General features: G+C 43.5%; 6 protein-coding genes and 2 long non-coding RNA genes across 14 annotated transcripts; 4 read left to right on the top strand and 4 right to left on the bottom strand.

Moving 5' to 3' along the window:
• Nucleotides 1-202: 202 nt before the first annotated feature.
• On the top strand, nucleotides 203-3,306 carry LOC108030813 (serine/threonine-protein kinase PLK4). 2 transcript variants are annotated; one of them, XM_017103913.3, is made up of 8 exons: nucleotides 204-354; nucleotides 441-514; nucleotides 574-669; nucleotides 723-1,503; nucleotides 1,561-2,014; nucleotides 2,074-2,590; nucleotides 2,649-2,798; nucleotides 2,864-3,306. In XM_017103913.3, the coding sequence occupies exons 2-8, from the start codon at nucleotides 479-481 to the stop codon at nucleotides 3,146-3,148; spliced, it is 2,319 nt and encodes a 772-aa protein (XP_016959402.1). In that variant the 5' UTR covers nucleotides 204-354; nucleotides 441-478; the 3' UTR covers nucleotides 3,149-3,306. The 2 variants fall into 2 exon arrangements, with proteins under 2 accessions (XP_050741938.1, XP_016959402.1); XM_050885981.1 differs by having other exon boundaries at nucleotides 203-514.
• Nucleotides 3,307-3,479: 173 nt separating this feature from the next.
• On the bottom strand, nucleotides 3,480-8,847 carry LOC108030814 (neuronal membrane glycoprotein M6-a). Of its 2 annotated transcripts, XM_017103914.3 has the most exons (5): nucleotides 8,431-8,847; nucleotides 5,895-6,107; nucleotides 5,014-5,173; nucleotides 4,651-4,955; nucleotides 3,480-4,591 (listed from the first exon to the last, which is right to left on the bottom strand). In XM_017103914.3, the coding sequence occupies exons 1-5, from the start codon at nucleotides 8,432-8,434 to the stop codon at nucleotides 4,314-4,316; spliced, it is 960 nt and encodes a 319-aa protein (XP_016959403.1). In that variant the 5' UTR covers nucleotides 8,435-8,847; the 3' UTR covers nucleotides 3,480-4,313. The 2 variants fall into 2 exon arrangements, with proteins under 2 accessions (XP_016959403.1, XP_016959404.1); XM_017103915.3 differs by lacking the exon at nucleotides 5,895-6,107 and having other exon boundaries at nucleotides 8,431-8,843.
• Nucleotides 6,354-10,279, top strand: LOC122819063 (uncharacterized). 3 transcript variants are annotated; one of them, XR_007763629.1, is made up of 5 exons: nucleotides 6,354-6,450; nucleotides 8,825-9,128; nucleotides 9,208-9,253; nucleotides 9,320-9,776; nucleotides 10,057-10,279. It is a non-coding gene; the product is annotated as an uncharacterized LOC122819063 (long non-coding RNA). The 3 variants fall into 3 exon arrangements; XR_007763630.1 differs by lacking the exon at nucleotides 10,057-10,279 and having other exon boundaries at nucleotides 8,825-9,122; nucleotides 9,320-10,032; XR_006368514.2 differs by lacking the exon at nucleotides 10,057-10,279 and having other exon boundaries at nucleotides 9,320-10,031.
• Nucleotides 10,280-12,755: 2,476 nt separating this feature from the next.
• On the top strand, nucleotides 12,756-20,796 carry LOC108030832 (Golgi apparatus protein 1). 2 transcript variants are annotated; one of them, XM_017103954.2, is made up of 6 exons: nucleotides 12,756-13,941; nucleotides 14,279-15,488; nucleotides 15,555-15,952; nucleotides 16,159-16,527; nucleotides 19,467-19,836; nucleotides 20,226-20,796. In XM_017103954.2, the coding sequence occupies exons 1-6, from the start codon at nucleotides 13,225-13,227 to the stop codon at nucleotides 20,501-20,503; spliced, it is 3,342 nt and encodes a 1,113-aa protein (XP_016959443.1). In that variant the 5' UTR covers nucleotides 12,756-13,224; the 3' UTR covers nucleotides 20,504-20,796. The 2 variants fall into 2 exon arrangements, with proteins under 2 accessions (XP_016959443.1, XP_016959445.1); XM_017103956.2 differs by having other exon boundaries at nucleotides 15,555-15,940.
• LOC127010822 (glutactin) lies at nucleotides 16,636-19,392 on the bottom strand. The gene is made up of 5 exons (XM_050885982.1): nucleotides 18,864-19,392; nucleotides 18,289-18,432; nucleotides 17,475-18,126; nucleotides 17,226-17,416; nucleotides 16,636-17,169 (listed from the first exon to the last, which is right to left on the bottom strand). Exons 1-5 carry the CDS (start codon nucleotides 19,119-19,121, stop codon nucleotides 16,735-16,737), a joined length of 1,680 nt encoding a protein of 559 aa, XP_050741939.1. The 5' UTR covers nucleotides 19,122-19,392; the 3' UTR covers nucleotides 16,636-16,734.
• On the bottom strand, nucleotides 19,864-20,847 carry LOC127010823 (uncharacterized). Its single transcript, XR_007763631.1, has 3 exons — nucleotides 20,747-20,847; nucleotides 20,210-20,488; nucleotides 19,864-20,148 (listed from the first exon to the last, which is right to left on the bottom strand). It is a non-coding gene; the product is annotated as an uncharacterized LOC127010823 (long non-coding RNA).
• A 232-nt stretch (nucleotides 20,848-21,079) lies between these two features.
• Nucleotides 21,080-24,870, top strand: LOC108030877 (nuclear hormone receptor HR78). 2 transcript variants are annotated; one of them, XM_017104033.2, is made up of 5 exons: nucleotides 21,080-21,289; nucleotides 21,763-21,849; nucleotides 21,922-22,239; nucleotides 22,901-23,170; nucleotides 23,356-24,870. In XM_017104033.2, exons 2-5 carry the CDS (start codon nucleotides 21,810-21,812, stop codon nucleotides 24,528-24,530), a joined length of 1,803 nt encoding a protein of 600 aa, XP_016959522.1. In that variant the 5' UTR covers nucleotides 21,080-21,289; nucleotides 21,763-21,809; the 3' UTR covers nucleotides 24,531-24,870. The 2 variants fall into 2 exon arrangements, with proteins under 2 accessions (XP_016959522.1, XP_016959523.1); XM_017104034.2 differs by having other exon boundaries at nucleotides 21,922-22,233.
• Nucleotides 24,871-25,103: 233 nt separating this feature from the next.
• On the bottom strand, nucleotides 25,104-25,957 carry LOC108030878 (protein PBDC1). Its single transcript, XM_017104035.3, has 3 exons — nucleotides 25,818-25,957; nucleotides 25,658-25,765; nucleotides 25,104-25,598 (listed from the first exon to the last, which is right to left on the bottom strand). The coding sequence occupies exons 1-3, from the start codon at nucleotides 25,827-25,829 to the stop codon at nucleotides 25,236-25,238; spliced, it is 483 nt and encodes a 160-aa protein (XP_016959524.1). The 5' UTR covers nucleotides 25,830-25,957; the 3' UTR covers nucleotides 25,104-25,235.
• Between the last annotated feature and the right edge of the window lie 232 nt (nucleotides 25,958-26,189).

The following is a 26,189-nucleotide window of genomic DNA, read 5'->3' on the forward strand; positions in this document are numbered from 1 at the left end:
AGCCAGGGCTGCATCACATTTCGGCAGTGTGAACGCGCTGTAATCGGAAATGGTTTGTTGACAAATCGCTTTTATTTTTATTAGTTCGTTTTGAAATGACTGCGGAAAACTAAATTCTTATTTATGATGTGTTTGGGCACGTTTCATTAAAATTGAATATAGTAATTTAAAAAAAACTGAAAGTATTTTAGGTGGTGGTCATACCGGGAATGTGTTGAAAAATCGGGGCTCTCTAACCGATAGATGGAGGCGATATTTAAGATCATAAGAACTTCGCTGAAATAAACAATCAAATGTAAAGCACCACATTTTATCGAAATTTCAGCCCTTGGCTGTGCTGGTACACGAACGATTGTAAGTTGGTTTAAAGTTTACCAACACTAACGGTGGCGTTCAAATTTTTTTGGCTTGTTTGTTTACATGGTTGGTTGATATTTTAGTAAATAGCAAGTGGCACAGCCGTGGAACGCAGCTAACTATGTTATCCAATCGGGCCTTTGGGGAAACAATTGAGGTGGGTACCCCGGGCTCCAGTAACCCAACAAAATTTTCAAGCGTTGCTTGCCCTTGCAGGATTATGAGGTACAGCACTTGCTGGGCAAAGGCGGTTTTGCGAGTGTCTACAAGGCGAGATGCCTGCACACTCACCAGGATGTGGCCATAAAGATGGTAAGACTTTCTTAACGCTTGGAAACCGCTTGTTAATCATTTTTCTTCCCTAGATTGATAAGAAACTGATCCAAGGCACAGGACTCATCAACCGTGTTCGCCAGGAGGTGGAAATCCACTCTCGACTGAAGCATCCCTCGGTACTTCAGTTGTACACCTTCTTTCAGGACTCGAACTATGTTTACTTGGTGCTGGAGTTGGCCCACAATGGCGAGCTTCATCGCTACATGAATCACATTGGTAGACCATTTACAGAGGCGGAAGCCGCCTCCATTCTGAAGCAGGTGGTGGAGGGTCTTTTGTACCTGCACTCGCATAACATCATGCACCGCGACATCTCGCTATCCAACTTGCTGCTTAGCAAGGAAATGCAAGTTAAAATCGCCGACTTCGGCCTGGCCACCCAATTAAAGCGACCGGATGAGCGGCATATGACCATGTGTGGAACACCCAACTATATTTCGCCGGAGGTGGTTTCACGAGTGTCGCACGGATTACCAGCCGATGTCTGGAGCGTTGGATGCATGCTGTACACCCTGCTGGTGGGACGGCCGCCCTTTGAAACCGATGCCGTGCAGTCCACCCTTAACAAAGTGGTCTTGTCCGAGTACCTAATGCCGGCTCATTTGTCATATGAGGCTCAGGACTTGATAAACAATTTGCTGAAGAAGCTTCCACACGAACGGATAACCCTGGGAGCAGTCCTATGCCATCCGTTTATGGTGAAGCGATTGGATAATAGCTCAAATGTAGGGCACTCGGCGCCAGGAGCGTTGAATGTGTTCAGCCAGAGCCTGGAAAGCGGCGATAGTGGAATCATAACGTTCGCTAGCAGTAAGCATTCAAAGCAAATCGGCTAAGGTCGTGTTTTACCAAGTCATTTCATTTAAGGTGACTCGAGAAACTCTCAACGAATTCGTTCTGTTGATAACTTGGGAGCACATCAAGTGCTTCCCCAAATAGAGGAGGAATTTATGCAGGATCATCATCGGATGGCTTATGAGCAGCCTGGTGTATTTCGCCATACATCAACAGGGTTAGCAGCACAAAATTGGCCAGGAACATGTAAGATGCCGCCTTTCCGCATGGACTCAAATATAGCTCCAATTCCCGGACCTGTGCCCATTAAGGAAGAGCGCATCTCAGTGCCACCATTAAACAGCAAGAGATTGCTACCGACGCGTTATAAGACAAAGAATGCTATAATGAGTATATTGCGCAATGGTGAGGTGGTCCTGGAGTTTATTAAATTTCGGCCAAAACTAAATGAAGACCGCATAAGTGATATTTGCCGCATATCAGACGATGGACAGCGTATCATTATATACCAGCCAGATCCTGGGCGGTAAGTCAAGTGTTATGATGAAAATTGGAGACTCATTATTAATATTTTGGGACTTTCAGTGGTTTACCAGTAAGAGAGCATCCACCAGATCTTCAAATACCCAGTGGAGATTGTGTCTATAATTACGAAAATTTGCCCAGCAAACACTGGAAAAAATATGTGTATGGAGCTCGATTTGTGGGGTTGGTGAAGAGCAAGACCCCGAAAGTAACCTACTTCAGTGCCCTTGGCAAATGTCAATTGATGGAAACCATGACGGACTTCGAGATTCGCTTCTATTCGGGGGCTAAACTTCTAAAGTCGACCTCCGAGGGCCTAAAGGTGTACGATGTGAATGGAATGCTGCTGTCGGATCATTCCTGCCCGGAGCCTCGATCCTTAATAGAGCATGGAAACGAGTGTTTTACCCATTGTGTCAACATCAGTAATGCCTTGGAGGTTGCTCAGACGAAAGACAATACATGTTTTCCAGTCACAATCGGGCGAAGGCCAATAACTGATGTACAGCCAGCTCAGAGACTAGATGGCTTGAGAGATACCACCAACATTGCGTTTTCCACGCCGAAGTCGAACCAGGTATTTTTACATATAATATGACTCCGCATATATTACATGTTCTCTTTCTAAACTACAGGGCTCAATTAAATTTTCTGTAAGCACTATTTCGTCGACTCGAAATACCACAGATCTCGGAAACAATTGCTCCAGGTCAAACATGCTAGCCGCCCATCAAAACATTCCCATCAAACGCATCAACGTTCCTGATATTGGAATCGCTACTGAGGTTAGTTAGTGATTTCTTGCGTATTTGTCTTAAAGAGTACTGAACATTTCCTTTCTTGTGCATAGCTCTCCCATGGAGTTGTGCAAGTGCAATTCTATGATGGATCCGTAGTCTCTGTTATACCGCATTCACAAGGCGGGGGCATAACTTACACACAACCCAACGGAGCTTCAACCCACTTCGGCAAAGACGACGACTTGCCATTTGCGGTCAGAGATAGAATTAGTCAAATAACAAACATTCAGCTGAAGTTAAAGACCGCTCCACTGCTCGGAGGCGGCAGGAAGATTGACTACAATGTAATGACACCCAAATCGACAACGCCTTGCTATAATCGCATGCTTTTATAATTAATCAAAAAATGTGCTCATTTAGTTATAAAGTTTGATCGAATATATTTTGTATTGTAAATTAGAGGTAAATATATTTTAAAGTGTTCCCTGTGCTCAAAAAGTTTAATTCAAAATTGAGATTTGTCAAAATTAAATGTTTTCGTTTAAAAATTTTATGATGGGTTTATCTATGCAGTCAATAAGTTTTATGAAAGACCTCTGAGTGGGGAATATTGGTAAGCTTTCTGAAGTCGTTTGCCATTTCAGAGCTCTTTTTCTAAAAGAACCAGCTTAAAGATTTTCCTATTCAAAATGAAATCCCAGTATAATACGAAATCCACCGGTTAAATTCGGAATACTTTTAATTTGAGTTACCTCAAATATTTTATTAAATATTAAAAAGATTACGTGTAAACAATCTTATGTTATCCTACCATTCTTGTATAATTGTGAGGTTAGAAAACTGTAGTATAAAATATATTGTTAATATTACGTATGCGCTTACATTTAATACAAGATAAATATATTTATACTTAGCCAATCTTTTGCTACCGCATTTTCAAAATACTACGGCAGGATTCGTATTGCTTTCAATTTCCATATGCAATAGAGAAATATACACACCTAAAAGTAGATTCTTGTACAGATTAGAAAGATAATCATTCACGGATGGACTACACTATATAATAATAAGTTTTGGTTAACTAACGTATTCCTATTTTAATAAATGTATTCAGCAATTCAGAAGAATCAATTTGAGCATAAGCATTTGTGGTTCATGTTTGTGTGTATTTATTGTTTGCAAGGTAATAACAACAGAAAGACAAATGAGAATGTAGGCTAACTTAGTTTAATGGACGGCAAAGTAATTTAATAGTAAGTAAGTAAAAGTGCGGAAAATAAAAGCATTTCAGTGGGATCTTTCCTGTTGGCAGTTATTATTTCAGTACAACTGCTTGTTATATAAGGACTTTTGAACATAAATAATCGTTGAAGCCACTAACTCATTAAACGACCATGCCAAACTCCGAAATAAACTTTAATCTTAGGTCTAACAAAAAATCTTAACTATAGCATGATGGTGTTCGTTGGAATTTTGTTCACTGTTCGTTGTATGGGCGCGAATCGCTCAAATAGCGCTGGACTTCTCCTTAAGCTCAAATTGAATCTTCTGAAATATGTCCTAGAATCGATCCTTCGAAGTAGCGCTGTACTCCAGCTCGTTAAGGTTCTGGATTTCCTGCAGCTCCTGGAACTTCTCGTGGTCCCGAATATGGGCGTAGTTGGCGGACAGGCACATCAGATAGTGGACCAGACTGAGCAGGACCAATAGGGTGGACAGGGTGGCCAATATGAACATGACCTCAGCGTTCTCCACGCCGTCTTTGCAAAAGGCCTTGATCTCATACTTTTCGCAGACCTTCATGTCCTCGAGTTTCGTGTTTGGTGGAAACATGAAATCTGAAATCGTTGAAGCGTAAGTGGGCTCCTTGTGGTGTATATTCAATAGGAGGACTTACGAAATTGTGTCAAGTCAATGCAGCTTTGAGAGTGCTCCACACTCGAGCACATGTTCCAGAACATTGTGTAAATGAAGGTTACCACTACGAGGAAACACAGGATCAGGCTCCAGACAAAGTTGAGCAGGTAGGTGATCCCCATGAGAACGGCGCACGAGATCCGACCGCCCACTCGCGAGCGCCACGCCCGGTAGACCTTATATCTGGTGGCACCGGTGGCCAAAAATCCGACGAATAGGATCATGAATCCGAGGGCCGCCATGCCCGCTCCAATTATAACAAAAATCATCTGCACCGCTTCGATCCTAAATGAGTTCAGAGTTGAGGTATGTCATAATTGGACGGTGGCAATCCAATACCCACCATATCAGGCGCAGGTGGAAGACCTGGTCAACCATTATAACGGTGAGGGAGGCCCCCCGGTACATCGTGAAGCAGAAAATGCCGACTCCCAGGAGGCACATGAGAGTGGCTATCAGGGTGGCGTAGGGAATACGCGCCATGCATGATTGGCAGCATTCTCCTGGAAAAATGAAATTAAGTTTTTAAGATTAAATCCAATGCTTAACACTGTTAGTAACGATACATCTTCTGTTCGTCCATAAAGTGAGTGTTCCAATATAGGTATAAGCAAGGTGTCGCATAAATGAAATCATTGTCGTGGCAAATAAGAAAAAGTGGATATTGGATCGAGATAGATCCTGCTCTTTCACACCAACGAATTTATATTTTTTTTAAGCCAGACTAAGGATATAATGTCCGTGTTGAGCTATGGAACGTTACTTAGAAGTCAATTTAAAAGAACAATAGAACAATAACCCAGGGGGTTAATCTAGAAGACAATTAAAATAATAATTTAATAAGGTGTTAGTGAGGTGCTAATTAAATATTAATCCAGAGAAAATTCGTTAGAGCGATGCAAATCAAGAGAAACAGCAGAGGTACAGTATACAAAGTGAATAGTTGTTTAAGCTGTACCAGAGAAATGGATAGCGTTTAGGAAATAAATATGTGCTTTGTACACTTTGGGCGAACACACACACACACAAGTTGCTGGTGAAGCATAAACGGAAAAGACAGTGATAAGATAACAGGTGAGCCAGCGACTGGTTACAGGTGGTCCAGTGATTCACGTACAGCAAATAAGCACAAGGTGGTACACGAAGTTCTGTGAGAGTGGAATCGATTTACTGCACTACGGAATGCGCTTCTCGCTCCGAAAATACCCGGATTCGGGACTGTACCTTCGCCTCCGCGCTCCGTGTACCTGTCCAGGGAGTGATCCGAGCGGTACGAGTTGCGCCGACGGTTCTGCAAGGACGGATTGTACGGGTTTCCGTTGTAGGCGCGCGTCAGGACTCCGCCGTCGTCCTCGAAGTTCGTCTCGAGCAGGATCTCCTCGCGGGGATCCCGGATGCGGTCGCGGTTGTTCGCCTTGCCCGGCATACTGCACAGCGCTTCGCGGAGTTGGGAGTGACAGAGAGCTTTAGTTACACACTGTCTATGGGAAGAAGGCTAGCCAAAAGTGATCAGTCACAATGAATCACACGCGATCCGACGTCACCCAATCGAGAGTCCCAGTAATTATTCCTACAGTAATGACGGCGAACTGCGACTGGCGCTCCGTAGAACAGAAAGAAAGGCCTGAATGGGCTGCGTTCGACATCGAATGTTCCCAGGCCCCGGAAGAGCACAACCGCGATAACTGGCTTACTGGCTGCTCTTCCAAAGAGCGTAGTGTTCCCCTACTGGTTCTCTTTACACAGCGCAAAAATACTCGGACTCAAAGTACTTTAAAAGGTATTAAAAGATGAAAGACGTTATTGTTTTCATGTTTTCTGTGAAGCCAACATTGTACTTATACGAACATAATTGACTTTAATTTAATAAATTTCGGTCCCATATTTTTGATGAAACTAGCAATGATTTCGGGATATTATTTTGTTGGAAGAATATAAATTAAAATCCTGTAGAACATAACATTATTATTTCATGAAAGGAAGAACGATTTTTAAAGATCATCGACTATAATTTTCTGTGCGCAACAGCGCGTAGCTCCAATTAATGAGACAATTGGTTTGAACTTGTTGGGGGAAGTTCAGTGCTTGGGTCAGGTCAAAAAGTCACGCTAATAAAGAAAGTAAGATAAGTGCCCTTTTAAGGAGCAGTTGTAAAGAATGTATTCGGCCTGCCTTGGTTATAGAAAAACGACATATGTAGTTTTAAAAACAGCAATTGTGTATGGGAGTGAAATGAAAGCTTTTATTTTAGTTTTGGAGCCTGGAGTACGTATCTAATTGTGTGCTTAGTGGCAGCTTAAGGCCTAGACAAGACAGACGGGACAACGACCTTAGACAAGGGAGAAGGGCCTCCAGATGACATCCTGCCAGCGAAGCGAGTGGAGAGCCTGAGCGCTTTAAATGCATCCGCGTTTGAGAGATTCTCACCGGAAGTCCCGCGGTGTCTGTGCCAGCCGGAGCGAAAATAGCTACCGAGGCTTTGGGAAGCAGATGCCTTACTCTAGATGCCAATGCGGGATGGCAATGACACCAAGACACAGGCACAGGCTCGGCATTAGAGGCAAACATTAATTCCGGTAGCGTGCAATGACTCTTGCGAACAAAATAAAGCCAGCTGCCGGAGCGTAAACAAACTGAGTCAGGAAGTCTTTCTGCAAACTTTGATACTCTTGGTAAAATTGGCAAAAAAGAATGCCTTTTGCATAAAAATGTAAACCGAAATATTTAACACAAAATATGTGTTTAGCCTTAAATTTTTATTTTGTTCTGCAGGACAGAAATCGACGTAAAATAAATTGTTTGTTTTAATTTTAATTGGATTATTAATACTCAATACAAATTTTTCAAGTAATAAAAATAGTTTCTTTAAATTTATTGGTAGGGGTTTGAAGTTCGAGTCCTGCCCTAAACACAATTCATTTATTTTTATTTTCTAATAGTTAAATCTGACATACTAGAACTAAACATCCTATAGTATATAAAAATGAGTATTATTTTTTAGATACAGAAAAGACTTTTTCAATTTATTATCAAAAAACAAATAAAATAAATAATTTGTATTACTATCATAAGTGAAAATACAAAATTTGTTTAAGAAGTACCCCATTTTTAGGACACATATGGCCCAAAATATTCAATGTAGTAATTAAGGCTCCAAAAATTTTTATTAAAATAGACCTCCATAATAGAAGCAGAAGATACAATTTATTTTGGTTGGGTCCAACATCCAATATATGATACAAATATTTAGTTTAAAACGTTTTTAGCAGTAAAATATTTTTAGGTAAAATGCTATATTTTTTCGGCCCACGATGTCCCTAAAAGTGTGGCAAAAGTACAAAATGGTACCCTTTTGGGCAGTGTATGACCTAAAAATGGACTATTAGCCTATTTTAAAATTTTAAGGTCATCTCTTTTATTTTTTCTGGGTGTATGAATATTTGAACGTCAAAAAAATAGTTAAGAATTTAGGACGAAGCCACATATCAATCTTATGGCTGCAACCTCTGTGAGTGTGTAACTACGAAATACAAGCAAGCAATAGTTCGACTTGAGTGTAGTCGCCCAGAAGCTAGAACTTGCAGATCCTTTGTTTGTAAACAAAATATACAACAGTAGTTCGACTTAAACTGCATCACAACCAGAATTCGGGACACGCCAAGATAATTTATTAATCTACCAGAGTTACAACCTTTGTGAAGTTTTTACTTATCAGAGATACGTCAATTTATGTATAAAGTGAAACCGTTTGCCAACTTACCCATTTTGAGTGGCTGTGATTCGTTACCAGTTCTCGCAATTAAATTATATCATTTAATATCTCCGACTACAAACGCAAGGGTTCTGCAGTTCTGCAGTGCAGTTCTTGGGTTGCGTTGGAATTTCTGAAGACTTTTACATTTGTTTGTATGTATACACAAACGCACGAACACCTCGCTCCACTTGGTAAACTCAAAACAAGTTTTAAGGTGTGAGCCTCGAGTGGCAGGGGAACTGAAACTCGCGCTTAAACCGATTGCGTCGTACGAAATTGCGATTTTAACCGAGAACCACAGGTGCTAGTCTTATTTCTGATTTACTATTTCGATTCCACACTTATTTTTATTTATTTATTATCCTAGGTCCAATTGGAATTATTTTTTGCTTCTTTGCAGTTCAACCGAATTTGAGGGGTGGAGAACGTAACAAACGTAAGAACGCAAGCAACCGTAAGTGTCAGTAAAAAGCGAGATAGAAGATGTGTTGAAAAACATCGAAGTGTTTGACGTGAAACGTAAGCGAACGCAAGCAATCGATAGGAGATTTACGCTCTGCCCTCAAAAAATAGAGCCGGAAAAAATCGATGTCAACACGACTAAATCGATTTCTTCGGTCGATGCATCATCGATCGAATCGATGTATCGGAACCATAAGAAAAAAATCACTGTGAGCAAAGAGGAGGAAAACTTGCAAGTAAGGGTAAGTTAATTAGAATTATGATTTAAAATGATTAAATATATTTAAATATATTTAAATAATAATTTTTACATTTCCTTAGAATTGTTGTGTGATGGTGGATCGGAGATTCGGAGTAAAATGGACAAGTATTATACATTATTATACATTGTAAATTGATACATTATCTTATTGATTTTTTGGGAATTGATAAGGGATCGGATGGCGAGAAAGGTTCACCTGAATAAAATGAGCCCAAGCGGAAATGTTCAAAGTCTAATGTCTGGAATCTTTTTAAACGATTGGAAAGTGGATCAGCCAAATGCCTCACATGTGGGCTTGTTTACAAAGCCTGTGGCAAAACAAGAAATCTATGCAATCATTTGAAGCGGGCTCATCCGGGTTCATCCTGTGCTCAGCGTTCCAAAAGCAGTAAGAACGATTAAGGATTTTTTCGATGCTAATCCATAGAAAATATTCGAAAATGGCTTTGCTGGACAAGGCCCTTATTTCGATGATCACTACAGTATTGTGGAAGACGCAGGATTTCGCAATTTTGTCTACTGGCTGGACCCGCAATACAATTTACCCAGCAGAAGGACATTAAATTATGTCTTATTGACAAATATGTAAGACGATATGTACAAAAAACTGAAGGATATTCTCAGCAAGGTAAGGCACTGCGCTGTGACTACCGTTGGATGGTCTCTTAAACCAACTACGGTTAACAAGCTTGTTTTTGCCAGCAAAAACCAATGGATTCCAGAAATGTAATTCTTTGTTTTGTTTTGAAATTACTCTGCATTACTTATTTTTTCGTTTTTTACTTTTGTTTTTTCTTTTTTTACATAATTTTAAAGATATTTGATCTCAGTGAAATACCATTACTTTTCTTACTTACGAGGTTTCTTACTTTTGTATATTACTTTTTTAAATTCAAAATGTACTTTAGGTTTCTTTTCAGATTTTGATTTTTGTCTAAAAGATTTGATTTTTCGAAAAAGGATACTTAAAGGAAAGGAAACTTAAAATGTTTTTGCTGTAGATCAACTAACTATACTCGCATAAGATATTAGTTCATCTCATAAATAAGTGAATAAAGTTTACTAAATCTGTTCAGCACTTTGAAAATTTTTATTTTTCACTTCAAAGTCTTAAAAAGAATTCAATATTTGGAGTTTCAAAAAAAAAAACTCGACACGCTGTCCTGGGGTCCAGTCCTGGGGCCAACTATTATAAGTAGAAGAAGGAAATTCCCGCTAACACGGGGATTAACAACGATTGGGTAACAAAATAATAATAATAATAATAAAAATAATTTTCTAAAATTATGCAATTATTTTTCACATTTTTGATTTTTCTAAAACTTTTCTAAATCCTCTATCAGGGTTGGCCGAAAAAATGTGCCGAATACCTTTTTTGTATTATAGCTATAGCTACTGAGGCCTTAGGCTACGCTTATTTTATAATTATTTACATTTTTAATTCTCATATAAGGTGGAATAAATTTATTGCGTTTGGAATTTCGGGGAAGCTGGGATATTTAAGGTGTTAGCAGTAAGGAGTTCAGACGGGGTTGAGGATAGGAACTTGTTTCTTTCTGTCAGGTAAACAGGACATTGGAAAACTTTTGTCTTACAGCGTCCACATTGCGGTACTGCTTCTGTCCCATCCTTAATTCTAAAAACTTAACCAAGTCCTGACGGTTAACGCTGTTTGGTTCGATGTTGTTCTTTTTTAATGACAGTTTGTTGGGGTTAATAAGTTGGTAGTGTTCTGAAGTTTTTTTCCCATAAAGATGAGAAGTGTTGGCAGCTGCGTCAGCTGTGACGATTCCGGTAATTTTTGTGTGTCCTGGGATCCACAATAATTACCCGTTAGCCGTAGAGTAAAAGGGTATACTAGAGTCGTCGGAAAGTATGTAACAGGTAAATGGAAGCGTTTCCGACCCCATAAAGTATATATATTCTTGATCAGGATCACTAGACGAGTCGATGTAGCCATGTCCGTCTGCCCGTCTGTCTGTCCGTATGAACGCTGAGATTTCGGAAACTATAAGAGCTAGGACAGGCAGACTTGGCATGCAGATTCCTGGGCTTCCTGCGCAGCGCAAGTTTGTTTCACGTGTTTGTGCCACGCCCACAGTCCGCGAAAGTCTGTAGTGCGTTATTACGATAGGATCAAAATTTTAACTTAATTGTGTTTGTCTCATTAATACCTGTCGATTGACACAAAAAATATGTACCACGCCCACTCTTACGCCCACACACGGTTTAAACGCTAAAATCTGTGTGCCGCCCACATAGCATATACTGATAAAGCCGGTAGGTGGCGCCTTAAAATACCGCTTTGCTGGCTACACATCTCCATTTCCCATTGGCTCCCTTAACCTGAGTAACGGGTATCTGAAAGTCGTTTGTTTTTTTTGTGTCCATTACAGTTTCATTATAATACCACTATAATCATAGCAAGGAAGAACGCTATAGTCGAGTACCTCGTCTGTTGCAAATTCCGTACCCATTTCTTCGACAACGGATTGGAAGAAGTGGTGGGTGGTGACCTACGATGTCGTTGTGTGTCCTTATATGGCGTTTGGTGGTAGAGTTGATAGGTTCTTTATTTCCTGTGGTCGTAGGTTGATGGGCGGATGCTATCCTGGAGTACGGGGTAGATTGGGGGATGTGGCGCTTGCTATAAATCCTAGTTTCAGTTTTGTGCTCGACTTTTTGTAGGGTTTTTATTGTGGTGATTTCCTTCTGTTTGATGAAAGTGGGGCATGTTTTATCTAGTGGGCTGTGCTTGAACTCGTTGTTTATGTCATATTTGCAGTTTATGCAAAGCTTTGGCTTGTCGCATTCGGTGTCATCTGTGGTGTGAGCTCCTGCGGAACAATTGGTGCAGGTTTTGGGGCTTCTACAGGCTTTGGTCGGGTGTCCAAACTTTAGGCAGTTGCGCCATTGCATCGGGCGTGGAATATGTGGACGAACATAGACTCTCGTAAAGTTTCATGCTCAGTTACGGAAAACGTGAAGTTGTGGAATTGAGTAAGCCTTAACAAATTAAGTGTCTGGGTTGACTCCACTTCGGCACCGCAGGTGAAGTCAATTACCTTTTTAATGACGAATGGTGAACCTTTTTCAAATTTCTGGTGACCGTAAGTTCGGTTCTATTGCTGTCTTTGTGGACTCAGCGGGCAAGTCTAAGTCCGGTGGTAGGGGCATTGTTGTTGACCCTGGGCTCACGCCCGCTGCACAGCGCACTTGTGCGGTTGCGATGTGATTTTTTGGTAGAACTTTGTTCTTGTAACTGCTGGTACTCGCGAAGTTCTGCCGATAGCACGTCTTTACTCGATAAGGTTTGGAGGTTTTTGTTATAACTTGTTACCGGTTTGCATAAAAATATAGGCAAGGAAACAGCAGTGCCGGGTTCACACGGCGCACGAGTAAAGGATTATGGAAAAGACAGGGTGAAGTTTCTACTTACTATATATTACTATTTATCCCAGTTCTCATCAACGTTTTTGAGTTTCTAGTTCAAAAATCCGTTAGGGTCCAATGTTATCGATAGGCGACCATCTACCTGCCGGTATTTTTCGGTGACTTAGTATTTATTTTCTGATTGGGTCGGCGGAGTAAAATAATGTGCCCGTACTGTACGACCCCCCTCCGACGCCCTTGCCGTGGATTTCTCGCAAAAAGAATTCGTTTTATATCAGCTTTAAATGCCGCAATAGCAGCTGTTGACGCTGTGGCAATTCTCCAACCCTCCGATACTCCAACACTTCAATACGCCGGCCAGGTATTGAGCTGCCGGAAAGGTATCCGAGCGATGAACAGAGCGTAAGAGCGGCGGATTCGCAAACCGGCCGTCCATTTTCCACGTACTTGTTGTTTGCTGGGCCCTGCACTCGGAATTCGAAAACATTTATTTGCTTTGCTGATGTTGTTCGGCCAAAAGCAGCGCATCGAATCGCCGCGTCGACGATTGGAAACCCAGCTCCTCCATTAGCTTACGCAAGCAAAACACCCGAGGAGGTGTTTTCGATGACCGGCCACTGAGACCGGAGCGCAGAAGATCGGTCTTTCAGACAGCCAGAAGACAATAGACTCACCCAGCAAACATGCTGCAACTGCTGTTGGTTTCCATGCTGGCCACGGCCTCCTCGGCCGGAGATTCGCTGCTACGCATCCGTCGGGCCGCCGTTGACGTAGACAACGCAAAAGCCGTGCACAGCATCGTCGACCTGGCCGAGTGCCAGGACCTCAAAAAGCTCTGCACGCACCACAAGTCCACGGACAACCTGTCCATGCTGGAGTGCGCACTTACCTTCAGCTCTAGCCAGCTGGAGGACCTCCCGGAGGCCTGCCAACATGCCCTGTGGCTGCAGCAGCGCCAATTGCAGTTGCCCGCCTGGATGGAGAGCAGCTTCCTGCCCTCCTACTGTCCCGCGGAGCGGTCCAGGCTAGAGAGCTGCTTGAACGCCGTGCATCTGTGGAGCTGCCTGGAACAGCAGCGGCTGAAGCTGCCGCAGAACAACGCCTGCCATCAGCACCTGAGGAGGGCCCACGAGTCCTTGGGTCAGGACTACAGTGCCGTGGATGAGTTCTACACCGCCTGTGGATCGGTTGTGGAGGAGCAAAAGTGCGGCCGGCTCAACATTGACCATCTGGACTCTGTGCTGTCGCAGCTGGGCACAGTGCAGTGTCTCCAGGCGAGTGAGGCCAAGTCCAGCCTTGAACCCATCTGCCAGGCTGCCATAAACTCCATTGAGCTGCAGCGCGGAATGCTAGAGCTCTTTCGGGTCTGCAAAGAGGATTTGTCGTCCTTGTGTTCGCAGGTGAGTGAAGCCACAAATAAAACTGTACGCCTAGAAACAACACTTAAAAGCTTAAAGATAAGGAAGCACAGAAGTGCCCAATAATTAATAGTAAGAGGTCAGGTAGGGAAGCAATGAGAATCATTTCCTGAACTGGCTCACAAAGGAACACTGTTGATAAGATTAGAGTAAATTAATGGAACTTATTTGAAATTATCTGAAAAAATGTTCTTTATTGTGTGGCTGTGGCGAAGTCTGCTATGAAATGAATTCTTTTTGAGAAATAAATAATAACAATAAATAGAAAAACATCTTCTAGGCATAAAAATTAATATTAACATTGATTTTTTTCTTTCAGGAGAAGTCAGGCACCGCTGGCGGATTTAAGTGCCTGATGCGGCACAAGAACCACCCTTCGATGTCGCCCCAGTGCGCCTCGCAAATTACTCTGAGGGATCAGCAGATGGGCCGCGACTATCGGGTGTCCCACGGTCTGGCCAAAGCCTGCAAGGACGACATTAAACTGTTCCACTGCCGACGTGGCGTCTCCGAAGACAAACATGTTCGGTTGGCCCAGATCCTGCTTTGCCTGGAGTCAGTGTCCAAGAACGGGACCAAGCTAGCGCCCGCTTGTCTCACCGAGCTGACTGACCACCGACGCATGCTGATGACGGACTATCAGCTGTCACCGGAGCTTCTCAACGACTGTGCGGATGATATACCCAAATTTTGTCCGGATGAACACAAGGCGCAGCTGGTGAATGGCATGACGAGTACTGGTGGCGAGATCATCCACTGCCTGCTGGAGCATGTCAAAGCCAGGCGCCAACAGCGACGAGTAACAGCGCAGTGCCAGCGGGGACTGGAAACCCTTATCAAGGCCAGTGATGCCGGCGAAGACTGGCGCGTAGACCCGGTGCTGCGACGCGCCTGCAAGCCAGTGGTGGATGTGGCCTGCAAGGATGTGCAGGGAGGCGACGCCCGAGTCATGAGCTGTCTGGTGGAGCATATAGGCACCCCCGTCATGCTTCCTGAATGTGAGCAGGCGCTTCTCATTATAGAATACTTCGTGGCCAGAGACTTCAAGTTGGACCCACAACTGTACAAACACTGTCGCGACGATGCAGTAAAGTACTGCCGAGCAAAGAAACAATGGGATGATGCACAGAACATACAAATGGATCCGGAAAGGGGACCCATGATCCTGCCCTGCCTGCACCGCATGGCCTTCAGCGAGGACGAGCATCAAACCTTGAGGAAGGATTGCTTCAAGGAGGTAAAACGTGTAATGCGACAGCGCGCCATATCCATGGACTTAATTCCTGAGGTAGAAGATTACTGCCTCAATGATCTCTCGGCATTCTGCTCTGACTGCACTGAAAAGGGTACTGAAATGGAGTGTCTGCAAAAGAACATGGACCAACTGCACTCGGAATGCAAGGCGGTGGTGGTGAAGTACACGGAGGAAGAGGCCGCTCACGTGGAACTGAACCCCGTTATTATGAACGTCTGTGGCGAGGCCATGGAGCAGCACTGTTCTTCCATACTCAAGAGCGGAAAAGATAATGGTAATTAATGTTATAGAAGATATTTTATTTACTAATTTAATTAACAATATATATGTTACATGCCAGGCGACATGATGGACTGTCTTATAGCCCACAAAAACGACGCTGATCTACGAAAGGATCTCCGATGCAGGGCCGCCATCGAGCACTTCCAGATTATCTCGCTTAAGAGCTTTCACTTCACCACCAAGTTCAAGGAAGCGTGCAGACCGTACGTCCAGCGCTTCTGCTCCTCAAGCGCCACCAAAAACGAGGTGGTGGCATGCCTCAGCGAGGTAATGCGCAACGACACGATCAAGGCGCAACGTCACCAGATCCCCAAGGAGTGCCGTCACCAGGTGAAGGCCCAACTGTACCAGCAGCGCGAGAGCATTCAGCTGGACCCCAAGCTGGCCAACGCCTGCAAGCGTGAGCTGGAGCTGTTTTGCGAGAAGGAAAAGGGTCCCGGTCAGGTGAATGAAAAAGCAAGTTATCTAACTCATCCTTAAGCACTAAACGCCGAAACACTGGGGATGGTAAATAATGATTAAGTGCTTTGTTGATAATTCATAAAAGCTTATTCACGCCCTAAAAACTGTAATCATTATGGCTTTTCCTGAACTCATCCCACACTCAAACCAGAACACCTTTACATCAATATCGAATATTAACTTTAATATATGGATTGCAGGCCCTGGAGTGCCTTATAAGGAAGACGCCCAGTTTGGGCAAGAACTGTCATCATGCCATCTTTATGGTAAAAAAGTCAGAGTTGGGCGACAGCGGGACTGACTACACCCTTCTCACGACGTGCAAGGAGATGATCTACAAGTTCTGTCCCAGCACCGATTCGGCAAAACTGCTGGATTGCCTCAAGACGTACAAGGATGATACGCAGTTCGATCAGCGGTGCCACTTGGTGGTGGTTAATCGAATGATCGAGCAGAATACAGATTTCCGGTTCAACCCCTCGCTGCAAAGCGCGTGCGGCAAAAACATAGATCGGTACTGCTCCAACATTGTGGCCAGTGCTCTGCCGAATGAGGAACTTAATGGAAAGGTGAGTGGAAGAACTACCGCAACACTGTCAATGAGCTAAATTCCTATATCCGGGTCTGAAAGCAGACGGACAGATTTTTGTACATCATACTGATAATAAAAAGAGGGGTTTTGTCTTTTTTCGGTTACTTAATTGAGGGATTCCTCCTTTTCTCCATTTAATTGAAGAACAGACCCTTTTAAACCATTTCTTTCTAATGGCATATGGCTAAAACTCCATATCTTCCCGTTGAAGTCTCCCACTGTCGGGGTCGTCAATTGAGGCCGTCAGGGTTTCCAATAAATCTTCACCTTTGGTTACCTCCAAATTAAGTTGATTATAAGGCCCACTTGCACTGGTCAGGGGACTTAGTTCGCCAGGGATACCATTGATGGCAAACGAAGTCCACACTTCTACCATTTTGTGTGCCATCTGAGCGTCCTGTCCCTCTAGGGGATGGGTGGAAAACAGGTAGATGTTATCGTTTGAGTGGTGAACTCCTCCATTAAAAGGATAGTGTGAGTTGCCGAACTCATATCCAAATCGAGTGTACTTGCCCTCGTAGTCAAAACTATAGAGATAAACCGGAGTGTTGGGTTGTAGGGTGTAGATTTGTGTGGCTAGGGTTATCACAGGTGACTTCATAAATATTGCCGATGTCAGCTGTACAAAAAATGTTATAGAAAAGATATCATTTTTTGGGCATACTAAACACTTACGTCGAAGTAAGAGGGAACTGCAGCATTGTGATCATGACTGTTGAGTATCTGGGGCTTGAAAAGCAACCGATTCAAAATGTTGTCGGAAAGTCCCGATGTATCATTAACCATGTCACTGATACCCTGGGAAAACTGACGAACGCTCAACGAACTCACATTAGAGACCTTTGCAGCCAGGGCATCATAATAACCTAATTAACATAACATTTTTAATCTTGAAATGCCAACTTAAGGCTTTATTGTCCTCACTTGCTAGCACGAAGGAACCATCGTGTTGAGTGAATCCTGTCAGCAGGGGAGTCTGTCTGCGATAGCTCTTCACCAGCTCTCGTGGGTGCTGCGGCAGAATACCCTGCAAATCTCCCACAACAGGCGAAAAAGATTCCGAGGTCGTGGCTTTCAGAATGTCTTGAACTTTTGTTTTTTGCAAGCACTCAACGAGGGGATCCTGCTCCTCACAGCGGGAACAGCCTAGCCGAGCACAAATCCGTTGCGATTGCGTCCTTGGGTCCTTGTTGATAGCCCATTTGGCGAAGATCGAACCTGACTGCACAATTGCTCGCTTGAAAAGGTGATCGCCAGTTTTTGGACTCAACAACAAAGAGCTGGCTACTCCAGCTCCGGCACTCTGTCCAAAAATAGTCACCCTCTGGGGGTCTCCGCCAAACCGGTTAATGTGCAGTTGCACCCAATCGAGGGCCATTAGGATATCTGCAATGGGAGCGTTTCCAGGAAGGTCCTCCGTGTACGTCGACAACCACCCGAGCGCTCCCACTCGGTACTGTGGAACAACTAGCACAACATCCTTCTCCAGGATATAGTTAGGCGGATGATCCTCCGCGGAGCCATTGTAGTAGCCTCCGCCATAAATGTAGAACATTACAGGCTGGCTGCCAGAAAGCTACAATAGCGATTTAACAAGAGAATTAGGTATTTTACTTGTCTAGAGTCAGAATAGTTTTAAGATGAAACCTTAACCCCTAGAGCCCCATGTGGTCTTTGCTGTTATCATAACTTGATTAGGATTGTCATCAAGTCTTACTAATGACTTACCCTTACTCACATTTTTAGTGTATACCGACAGGTTGAGGCAATCTTCCAGTTCAGCATCAGACAACAGTCCATCCAGATTCGTTATCACTGGGCAGCGCTGTCCGAAGTTCAGTGCGTTTAGGGTGCCAGTCCAGGGAAATCGCGCCACAGGTGGCTGGTAGTCGTAATATAGAAAAGAAATCGTTTTCATTTTGTCATAAACCCGCTTATCACTGAAAACGACGCCAGACCTAAATGTCAATATCACTCGAAATCACAGATAGTTAGGAGAAAAAAATAGTTTCGAAGCTGGAACCTGAACGAAAACGGGCAAAAATATGTGTTACGGTTACGATTAAGCTGTGCTTTTGATGGAATTCGTAGCAATTTCGAAAAACTTAGCTTGCAAAAAACGATTTTTAATTGGGAAATCAATTTTATGGAATCAAGATCCATAATCTGTTTTTAAATTATATAAGTCTTTATTGACCATTTTATAGTACATACATATACTTTTTTCTTCTGCTTGACCTACTTTTCTTGACTTTTGCAAATATTTCATTTAGCTTTATGGCTGTTATGCTGACGCCGTATTAACTGACTTACCCGAAAGCGCAGTTCCTCCGTTGGTGGTTCGGCAAAGGGAATGCCACGAAACTGCATGAACGTTTGGTCCGTCCACGCTGTGAGCCCGTAGTTCCCAAGAACTGCCCCCTGCCCGTTAGACAGTTCCACCGTCACGGTTGGTGCGTCGGATGCATCTGCACCCCGGCCCCCAGTGAGGAGTATCACAAACGAAGCGCCTAGCGCGGCGGTCAGCACACCGCACAGCGTCAGCATCACGTATACGCCGCGTCTACGCATCAGACCCGACTGATTCGACTTTGTACGAAGACTGAACCGAGAATTGCCGCCACTCTGGAAGGCATAGTCGCGCAGTGACGAGTACAACGCGAAAGTTGCTAGTTTGTTTTTCAAAGTACCTGCAATCACAATTGCTTCCTTATCTGCGATCCGGTTAATCAATCCCTGCCAATTGAAGAAATATTCAATTGGGTATTCGTTAACGGGTCAATAAATTTGTATTTGGTAGCTGCCTATAAAGGGGATTTCAACTATTATCGAAGCAGACGACTCCAGTATTTCGAACCCTTCTATCTTATCCTCGACAAGTTACTTAAGTATTTGTATACCATTATTTTACCTTAGGTCATTCACTGTCTCAAAGACAAGTTCAGGCAGTCTGCGCTGGACGCACCATGTGCGCAGGAGATGATAAAGATCTTGCAAGAGCAGGCCCTTAACTACAAGTTGAATCCCCTGCTGCAAGTGTTTTGCAAGTCGGAGATCCAGGAGCTATGCAAGGCCAACGTTGATTCCGACGAGCATGGCCAGTTGGCGGAGTGCTTAAAGACGGCCTTCCTACAGAAGCAGATAATCAACCGGCAGTGTCAGATGGAGGTGGCCACTCTGATCGCCGAAGCCAAGGCAGACATTCACGTGGATCCCATTCTGGAAACGGCCTGCACCGTGGATCTGCTGCGATACTGTTCTAAGGTGTCGGCAGGCAATGGACGCAGTAAGTTCACTTGACAGCTGAAATATTAATTACAATGCAGTAAGCATTGATCTCGGAAATAATGATGTTGTTCGTGACAACTTCACTTTTGCGCCATAAATTATAATAATATTATTAACAATAAATATATAAAACAAGAAATAAAAGTTCTGATATCAACTTTTGTGACGAATATCTCTTATAAGATCCACTATATATTGTATCAGCTATATCTTAATACCTTTCAATCCATGTGTAACTTCCAATAATTGTATAATATTTTTGTAATATTCTCGACCAGACTCCTAAAGTGAGTTAAGCCATATTATAGGTCTAGAGAACGTCAAAATTGTTTATATTCTAGCATTAAGAAAATACTAATAGCTAATACTACCGTATCCCTCTTCTAGAACTGAGTTGCCTGAGAACGCTGCTGAAAGACACGCCGAACTCGCTGGAAGCGGACTGCCGTGAGAAACTGCAACGGCGCATCGAGATGTTCCGGAACGCGGACGACACGCTGGCGCTGCCGCCCGAGGATGTGCAGCAGCTCGTGCAACAGGTGGTCGCCTCGCCTGCGCGCAAATTCTTCCTTGTGATATTGATGAGCGCCACGGGCCTGGTCTTCCTCACCGGCATCTTCCTGGGAAGGGCCACCAAACGCGCAATGGGCCTGAAGAATAAATAATTAAAATAGTAGACTGTAGCGTTGCTGTGTAGGCGGAGTGTGCATGTTCGTGAGCTTGTTGTTTTCCATTTCGGCTGACCCATGACCAGAATCCGATCCCTTCTTTCTCTCACCCTACACCCTGCCTGCCTTTTAGATATTTGTGTAAGCAATTTGTGGCTTAGTCGTGTAAGACCAAAAATCAAGCGAAAAAGGAAACAATAAAATATTCTAGATCCATTCTTAGGGCCTTCTTTGTTATACCTTTTTTGTAACAATTTCACCTGTATATTAAATTGTATTTTTGTAAACAATATGTCTGCGTTTTTAAACTAAAAGATGTTTTGGACGGGAAACATCTAGACTAGTCTGATGGGAATTTAAAAACATCGTTTTCTGTGTTATTTTTAATTCAATAATTGCATTATCTAGACGGTATTTTTTTCAAATAATCCAGTGTCAATGAATGTTCAAAAATATTCTGCCAAAAATATTAACGATTTGAACGGAGCTCAACAAGTGGCTGGTATATTCTTGGTATATTTTATGAAAAAGCTGTACTGCTTAATAGTATTTTGAAGCGGGTGGTGTATTGCAATAGGCCGACTGCGGTCATACTACTAAGAAGCCAATTGGAACAAGGAGATTTTTCTGCCGAGAAAAGGTTCCAATAAGGCCCCAAGTGCCTGAAAACAGTGAAACTAATAGTGAGTAATACACAAAGAAGCAAGTGCCTCGAACAAGTGTTACTTCAAAGGTGCAAGAATGGTGATAGCATTGGTCCAGTAAGAATTTTCAGAGCGCCAGGTAAGCAAGACCACTTCATTCACATCGCAGACACGCACACAAATGCAGCCGAAACGGGTTCTATTAAAATAGCTAACGTAGCGCACCAACAGTCGAGTTCATGAGAGTAGCAGTAAAAACAATTAAATAGAGACCATATATTTGAAGCTATCGAGTCATTACTGAACAGCCGAACGAGTTATTGTACTGTTGCGCGGGGTGTAAACATGAATTTAAAAATTATCATAGGGTGTTATTCATTAATAATTTAAGCACTTAACGATAAAAGGTAGTAAATTAGTAGTTTTCTTAAAAGCATTTCTCATAAAAACACAAACTAAAAATATTTTATTTAAATTACTATGAAAACAAAAATAAACCAATCAAGTTCTACTGGCTACTGACTTTACACCTAATCCTTAGTTTAGTTCATTCATTATTCTCAAAAAAGATACATTTTAAACCTTTAAAACCAAACCCAATTTGCTTTCCAGTACTTTTGCAGCCAACGACTATTGTTTTGCCGGCTGTTGTAGCGACAATGGACGGCGTTAAGGTTGAGGCGTTCATCAAAAGCGAAGGTGAGTCCAGTCACCCGAGTCATTGCACCTTGGAACCCATTCTGACACTGCCATTGGCCTCTGACCTTTCAGAAAGCCGAGCGATGCCCTTGATTGGAGGAGGCGGAACGTCTGGAGGCACTCCGCTCGGAGGAGGCGTGGGATTGGGAGCCGGAGCATCCGCCACGTTGAGCGTGGAGCTGTGCCTGGTCTGCGGGGATCGGGCCTCAGGGCGGCACTACGGGGCGATCAGCTGCGAGGGCTGCAAGGGCTTCTTCAAGCGTTCGATCCGGAAGCAGCTGGGCTACCAGTGTCGCGGGGCCATGAACTGCGAGGTCACCAAACACCACCGAAACCGGTGCCAGTTCTGCAGGCTGCAGAAGTGCCTGGCCAGCGGCATGCGAAGTGATTGTAATTTTCGTTTAAGTCGTCGTCTCAAGCTATTTCCAATCTCTGGCGTGGCCAGAGTTTACGTGCTTCAGCAGGCTACAGCAGTGAATCCAAGAATTCAGGAGATGTTCGGTGTAAAGGAGTTAATCAGGAGTGTTTTATGCATAATTAAATATTATCTTAGTTTCCAAGTGATCTTTATTTTACTAAAACTTTTTTATCCGACAAACATTTGTATAAGCTACAAACTTTTTTTTCTACAACTTTTCTTCCTTAACCAAAGTGGTGTTGGTTGCCTTTCTATGAAAGAGAGATTAAAAATTAAAATTTCCTTAAATTTAGAAATATATATTTTTATAATTATATATTTTCAAGATAATGAAATCGCCAAAGGTGTTAAACAGTTAGGACCAGTTAAATCTACCTCATGACCATCCCGCGAAACGAATTGCATTGCCAACGTTAGATTTTCTTACATGAATATCCACTGCAATTACTTGTTCATCATCTTACACCTGCAGCTGCGGGGGCACAAAAGATTCCCCACCAGCACACACACTAACCAACTCACCCACTTACTCACCATCACCATCACCTTGCCTGGAAAATCATCAAACCGCATCTTGATTGTACTTCTTGCTCTATTTAATTGCTTTCCGTTCTCCGCAACTTTGATTCACAGCTGTGCAGCACGAGAGGAAGCCGATTGTCGACAGGAAGGAGGGGATCATGGCCGCAGCGGGCGGCTCATCCACATCCGGTGGTGGAGGTAGTTCCGCAACCTACCTCTCCGGCAAGTCCGGCTATCAGCAGGCGCGTGGCAAGGGCCACAATGTCAAGGCCGAGGCCGCGGCCACGCCCCCCGTGCACAGCACGCCAGCAACGCCCTTCAACTTGACGGAGAATATATTCCCAATGGGCCTTAATTTCGCGGAACTAACGCAGACGTTGAGTAAGTTAAATTAAGTTATCGCAACTTCCATAGTTTTGGGCAAAAAAACTTTTTTTAAAGAATTTATAAAGCTTAAGCCCTACCTTAGAGTACCAGGCATTAAAAAGGCTTTAAAGTCTCTAGTAAGGGTGTCCTTTCCACTTATATTTTATTGCTAACCTAACCAGCTGGATTTCATTTTTCAGTGTTTGCCACCCAACAGCAGCAGCAACAACAGCAACAGCAGCAGCAGAGCGGCAACTATTCTCCAGATATTACAAAGGCAGATCCTGAGGATGAGGAGGACGACTCCATGGACAACAGTAGCACGCTGTGCCTGCAGCTGCTGGCCAACAGCGCCAGTAATAACAACTCGCAGCACCTTAACTTTAACGCCGGAGAGGCACCCACCACCCTTCCCACCACCTCGACAATGGGCCTTATCCAGAGTTCGCTGGACATGCGTGTGATCCACAAGGGACTGCAGATACTGCAGCCCATCCAAAACCAGCTGGAGAGGAGTGGCAGTCTGAGTGTCAAGCCCGAATGCGACTCAGAGGCGGAGGACAGTGGCACCGAGGATGCCGCCGATACCGAACTGGAGCACATGGACCTGGACTTTGAGTGCGGTGGTAATCGAAGTGGTACCGGCGATTTTGTGGTCAATGAGGCTGTCTTTGAACAGGATCTTCTCACCGACGTGCAGTGTGCCTTTCATGTACAACCGCCAACATTGGTTCACTCGTATTTGAATATTCATTACGTATGCGAAACGGGCTCAAGGATTATCTTTCTCACCATCCATACCCTTCGAAAGGTTCCCGTTTTCGATCAATTGGACGCCCACTGTCAAGTTAAGCTTCTAAGGGGAGCCTGGCCAGCTCTGATGGCTATTGCTTTGGCTCAATGTCAGGGCCAGTTGTCGGTACCCACCATTATCGGGCAGTTTATACAGAGCACCCGCCAATTGGCGGATATCGATAAGATCGAACCGCTAAAGATCTCGAAAATGGCTAATCTCACCAGGAGTTTGCACGACTTTGTCCAGGAGCTCCAGCCCCTGGAGGTCACGGATCTGGAGTTTGGCTTACTGCGACTAATATTGCTGTTTAATCCCTCGCTCTTGCAGCAGCGCAAGGAGAGGTCGTTGAAAGGATATGTCCGAAGAGTCCAACTCCACGCCTTGTCCAGTTTGAGACGGCAGGCGGGCATTGGAGGCGGCGAAGAGCGCTTTAATGTTTTGGTGGCTCGAATACTTCCACTGAGCAGCCTGGATGCGGAGGCCATGGAGGAGCTGTTCTTTGCCAACTTGGTGGGTCAAATGCAGATGGATGCTCTTATTCCGTTTATCCTGATGACCAGCAATACCAGTGGACTATAAGTGAAAATGATGAGAATCGGGGGCAGGCAACAAAGCCGGCCGCCCAAAAGCAAGACTGATGATGGACCAAGTGCGGGCAATACACGTAGCAATTAGGAAAATCCCCATTACATTTATATATTTAATATATACATTTAGCAGACAATATTCTTACTGAGAACCTTGGGTTTATTGTTGTTCACATATTAAATGGAATCGATTTCCCTATAAAGCGAATACATTTTATCCAGTGTTTGAAGTTGGTAGATCTTACTGGTCTTATAAGAACTATTATTAAGATTGATTGATCATGTCTTTTTATTTTATTAAAATAAATGTTCTAGTAAGTTTTTCACTACCATTTTTATGTTTGGTGTTCTTTTGTTGTCAAGACTAAAACTCCTTATTACTTACGTGTTCTTTTTTCTAAAAATTGTATCGTTGCCTGCTCTATTAAGCGCTGCTGTTTATATATTATCGCAAGACATAAATTCTTATCAAAATCACTGATGGTACCTTACATTAATTGGTGAATACCTCAATAATATTAGATTAGTGAATGTATGGTCTAAACAAAAAAAAAGATTTTAAAAATCAGCGTTGTATTTTTATCGTGTACGTGTATTATTTTTATAAAAATAATTTGATTTTTACAATAGAAGCTAAACGAACACCACTAAAAAATGCATTTAGTCTTTACAACTTAACCTAAGCGAAGGCGAAGAACTACTGGGTCTCCTCCGGGATCTTCCTGGCAGGCTTGTGCTTCTTGTGGACTTCGTCGTTGAGTCCCTCCCGATTCCGGGCAATCTCGATGGCGAGGAACTGCACCCGGAACACAAAGATGGAGTTGTCCGGAGAGAACTCCTTGCTGGCATCGGCACGCATCAGGGTTCCATACGAATAGTCGTCCAGCTTGTTGAACTTCTCGGCAAACTGGCGCCACTTAAGCTTCTCCACGGCGGACTTGAGGATGTCATCGGTGAGCCGGCCCACTTGAAGATCCGGGAAATCCTGCCGGAAGGTGGCATATATCTGGTCGTCGTAGGGCGTGAGTTTCAGCTGGGAGGGATGGACGCTGGTGATCAGCTGCAGGGAACCGGAGATTTTATTGTCAGTTGATACTCCCCCGCACTAAACAAACTCACGTTGAAGTGAACCTCGGCATGCTCCAGAGCTTTGGAGGCCCACATTTCCTCCACCAGTGAGTCGTTGCCGAATTCATCGGCTGGCCGCGACAGCAGCGATGCTCCTTGCTAAAATAAACGTCGGTTAGGTCTACACATTCGCATTATTCTCACTACATACCAACATCTCCATTTTATTTTGCCAAAACAAATGAATTCCTTCCAAAGAAATTAAGTTAAAAAATCACGTTTCGTTCTAGTTTTTGCCGACCTACGGGCACACTGCTGTCTTTACTACACATGGGCATTTTATCACTGCCGTGCTGCGGTCACACTGCCGATAGGTTCGACCAATACGTCTTCCAAAATCGATAAGATAAGAAGTTCGTTTAACTGCTTTTTAAACCTAATTTAAGTTGAAAATGAGGACGAGAAAACGTAAATTGAACAGGCTAAAAAAATGTAGAAAATTAATTTCTTAAACTGCTAAACGCCAAACCGAAGATATGAAAGAATAAAAAACTGGAAATCTCAGTAGGAATATTGTCATTGA

Source organism: Drosophila biarmipes, chromosome 3L (assembly GCF_025231255.1).
Source record: "Drosophila biarmipes strain raj3 chromosome 3L, RU_DBia_V1.1, whole genome shotgun sequence".
Taxonomy (NCBI): Eukaryota; Metazoa; Arthropoda; class Insecta; order Diptera; family Drosophilidae; genus Drosophila; species Drosophila biarmipes.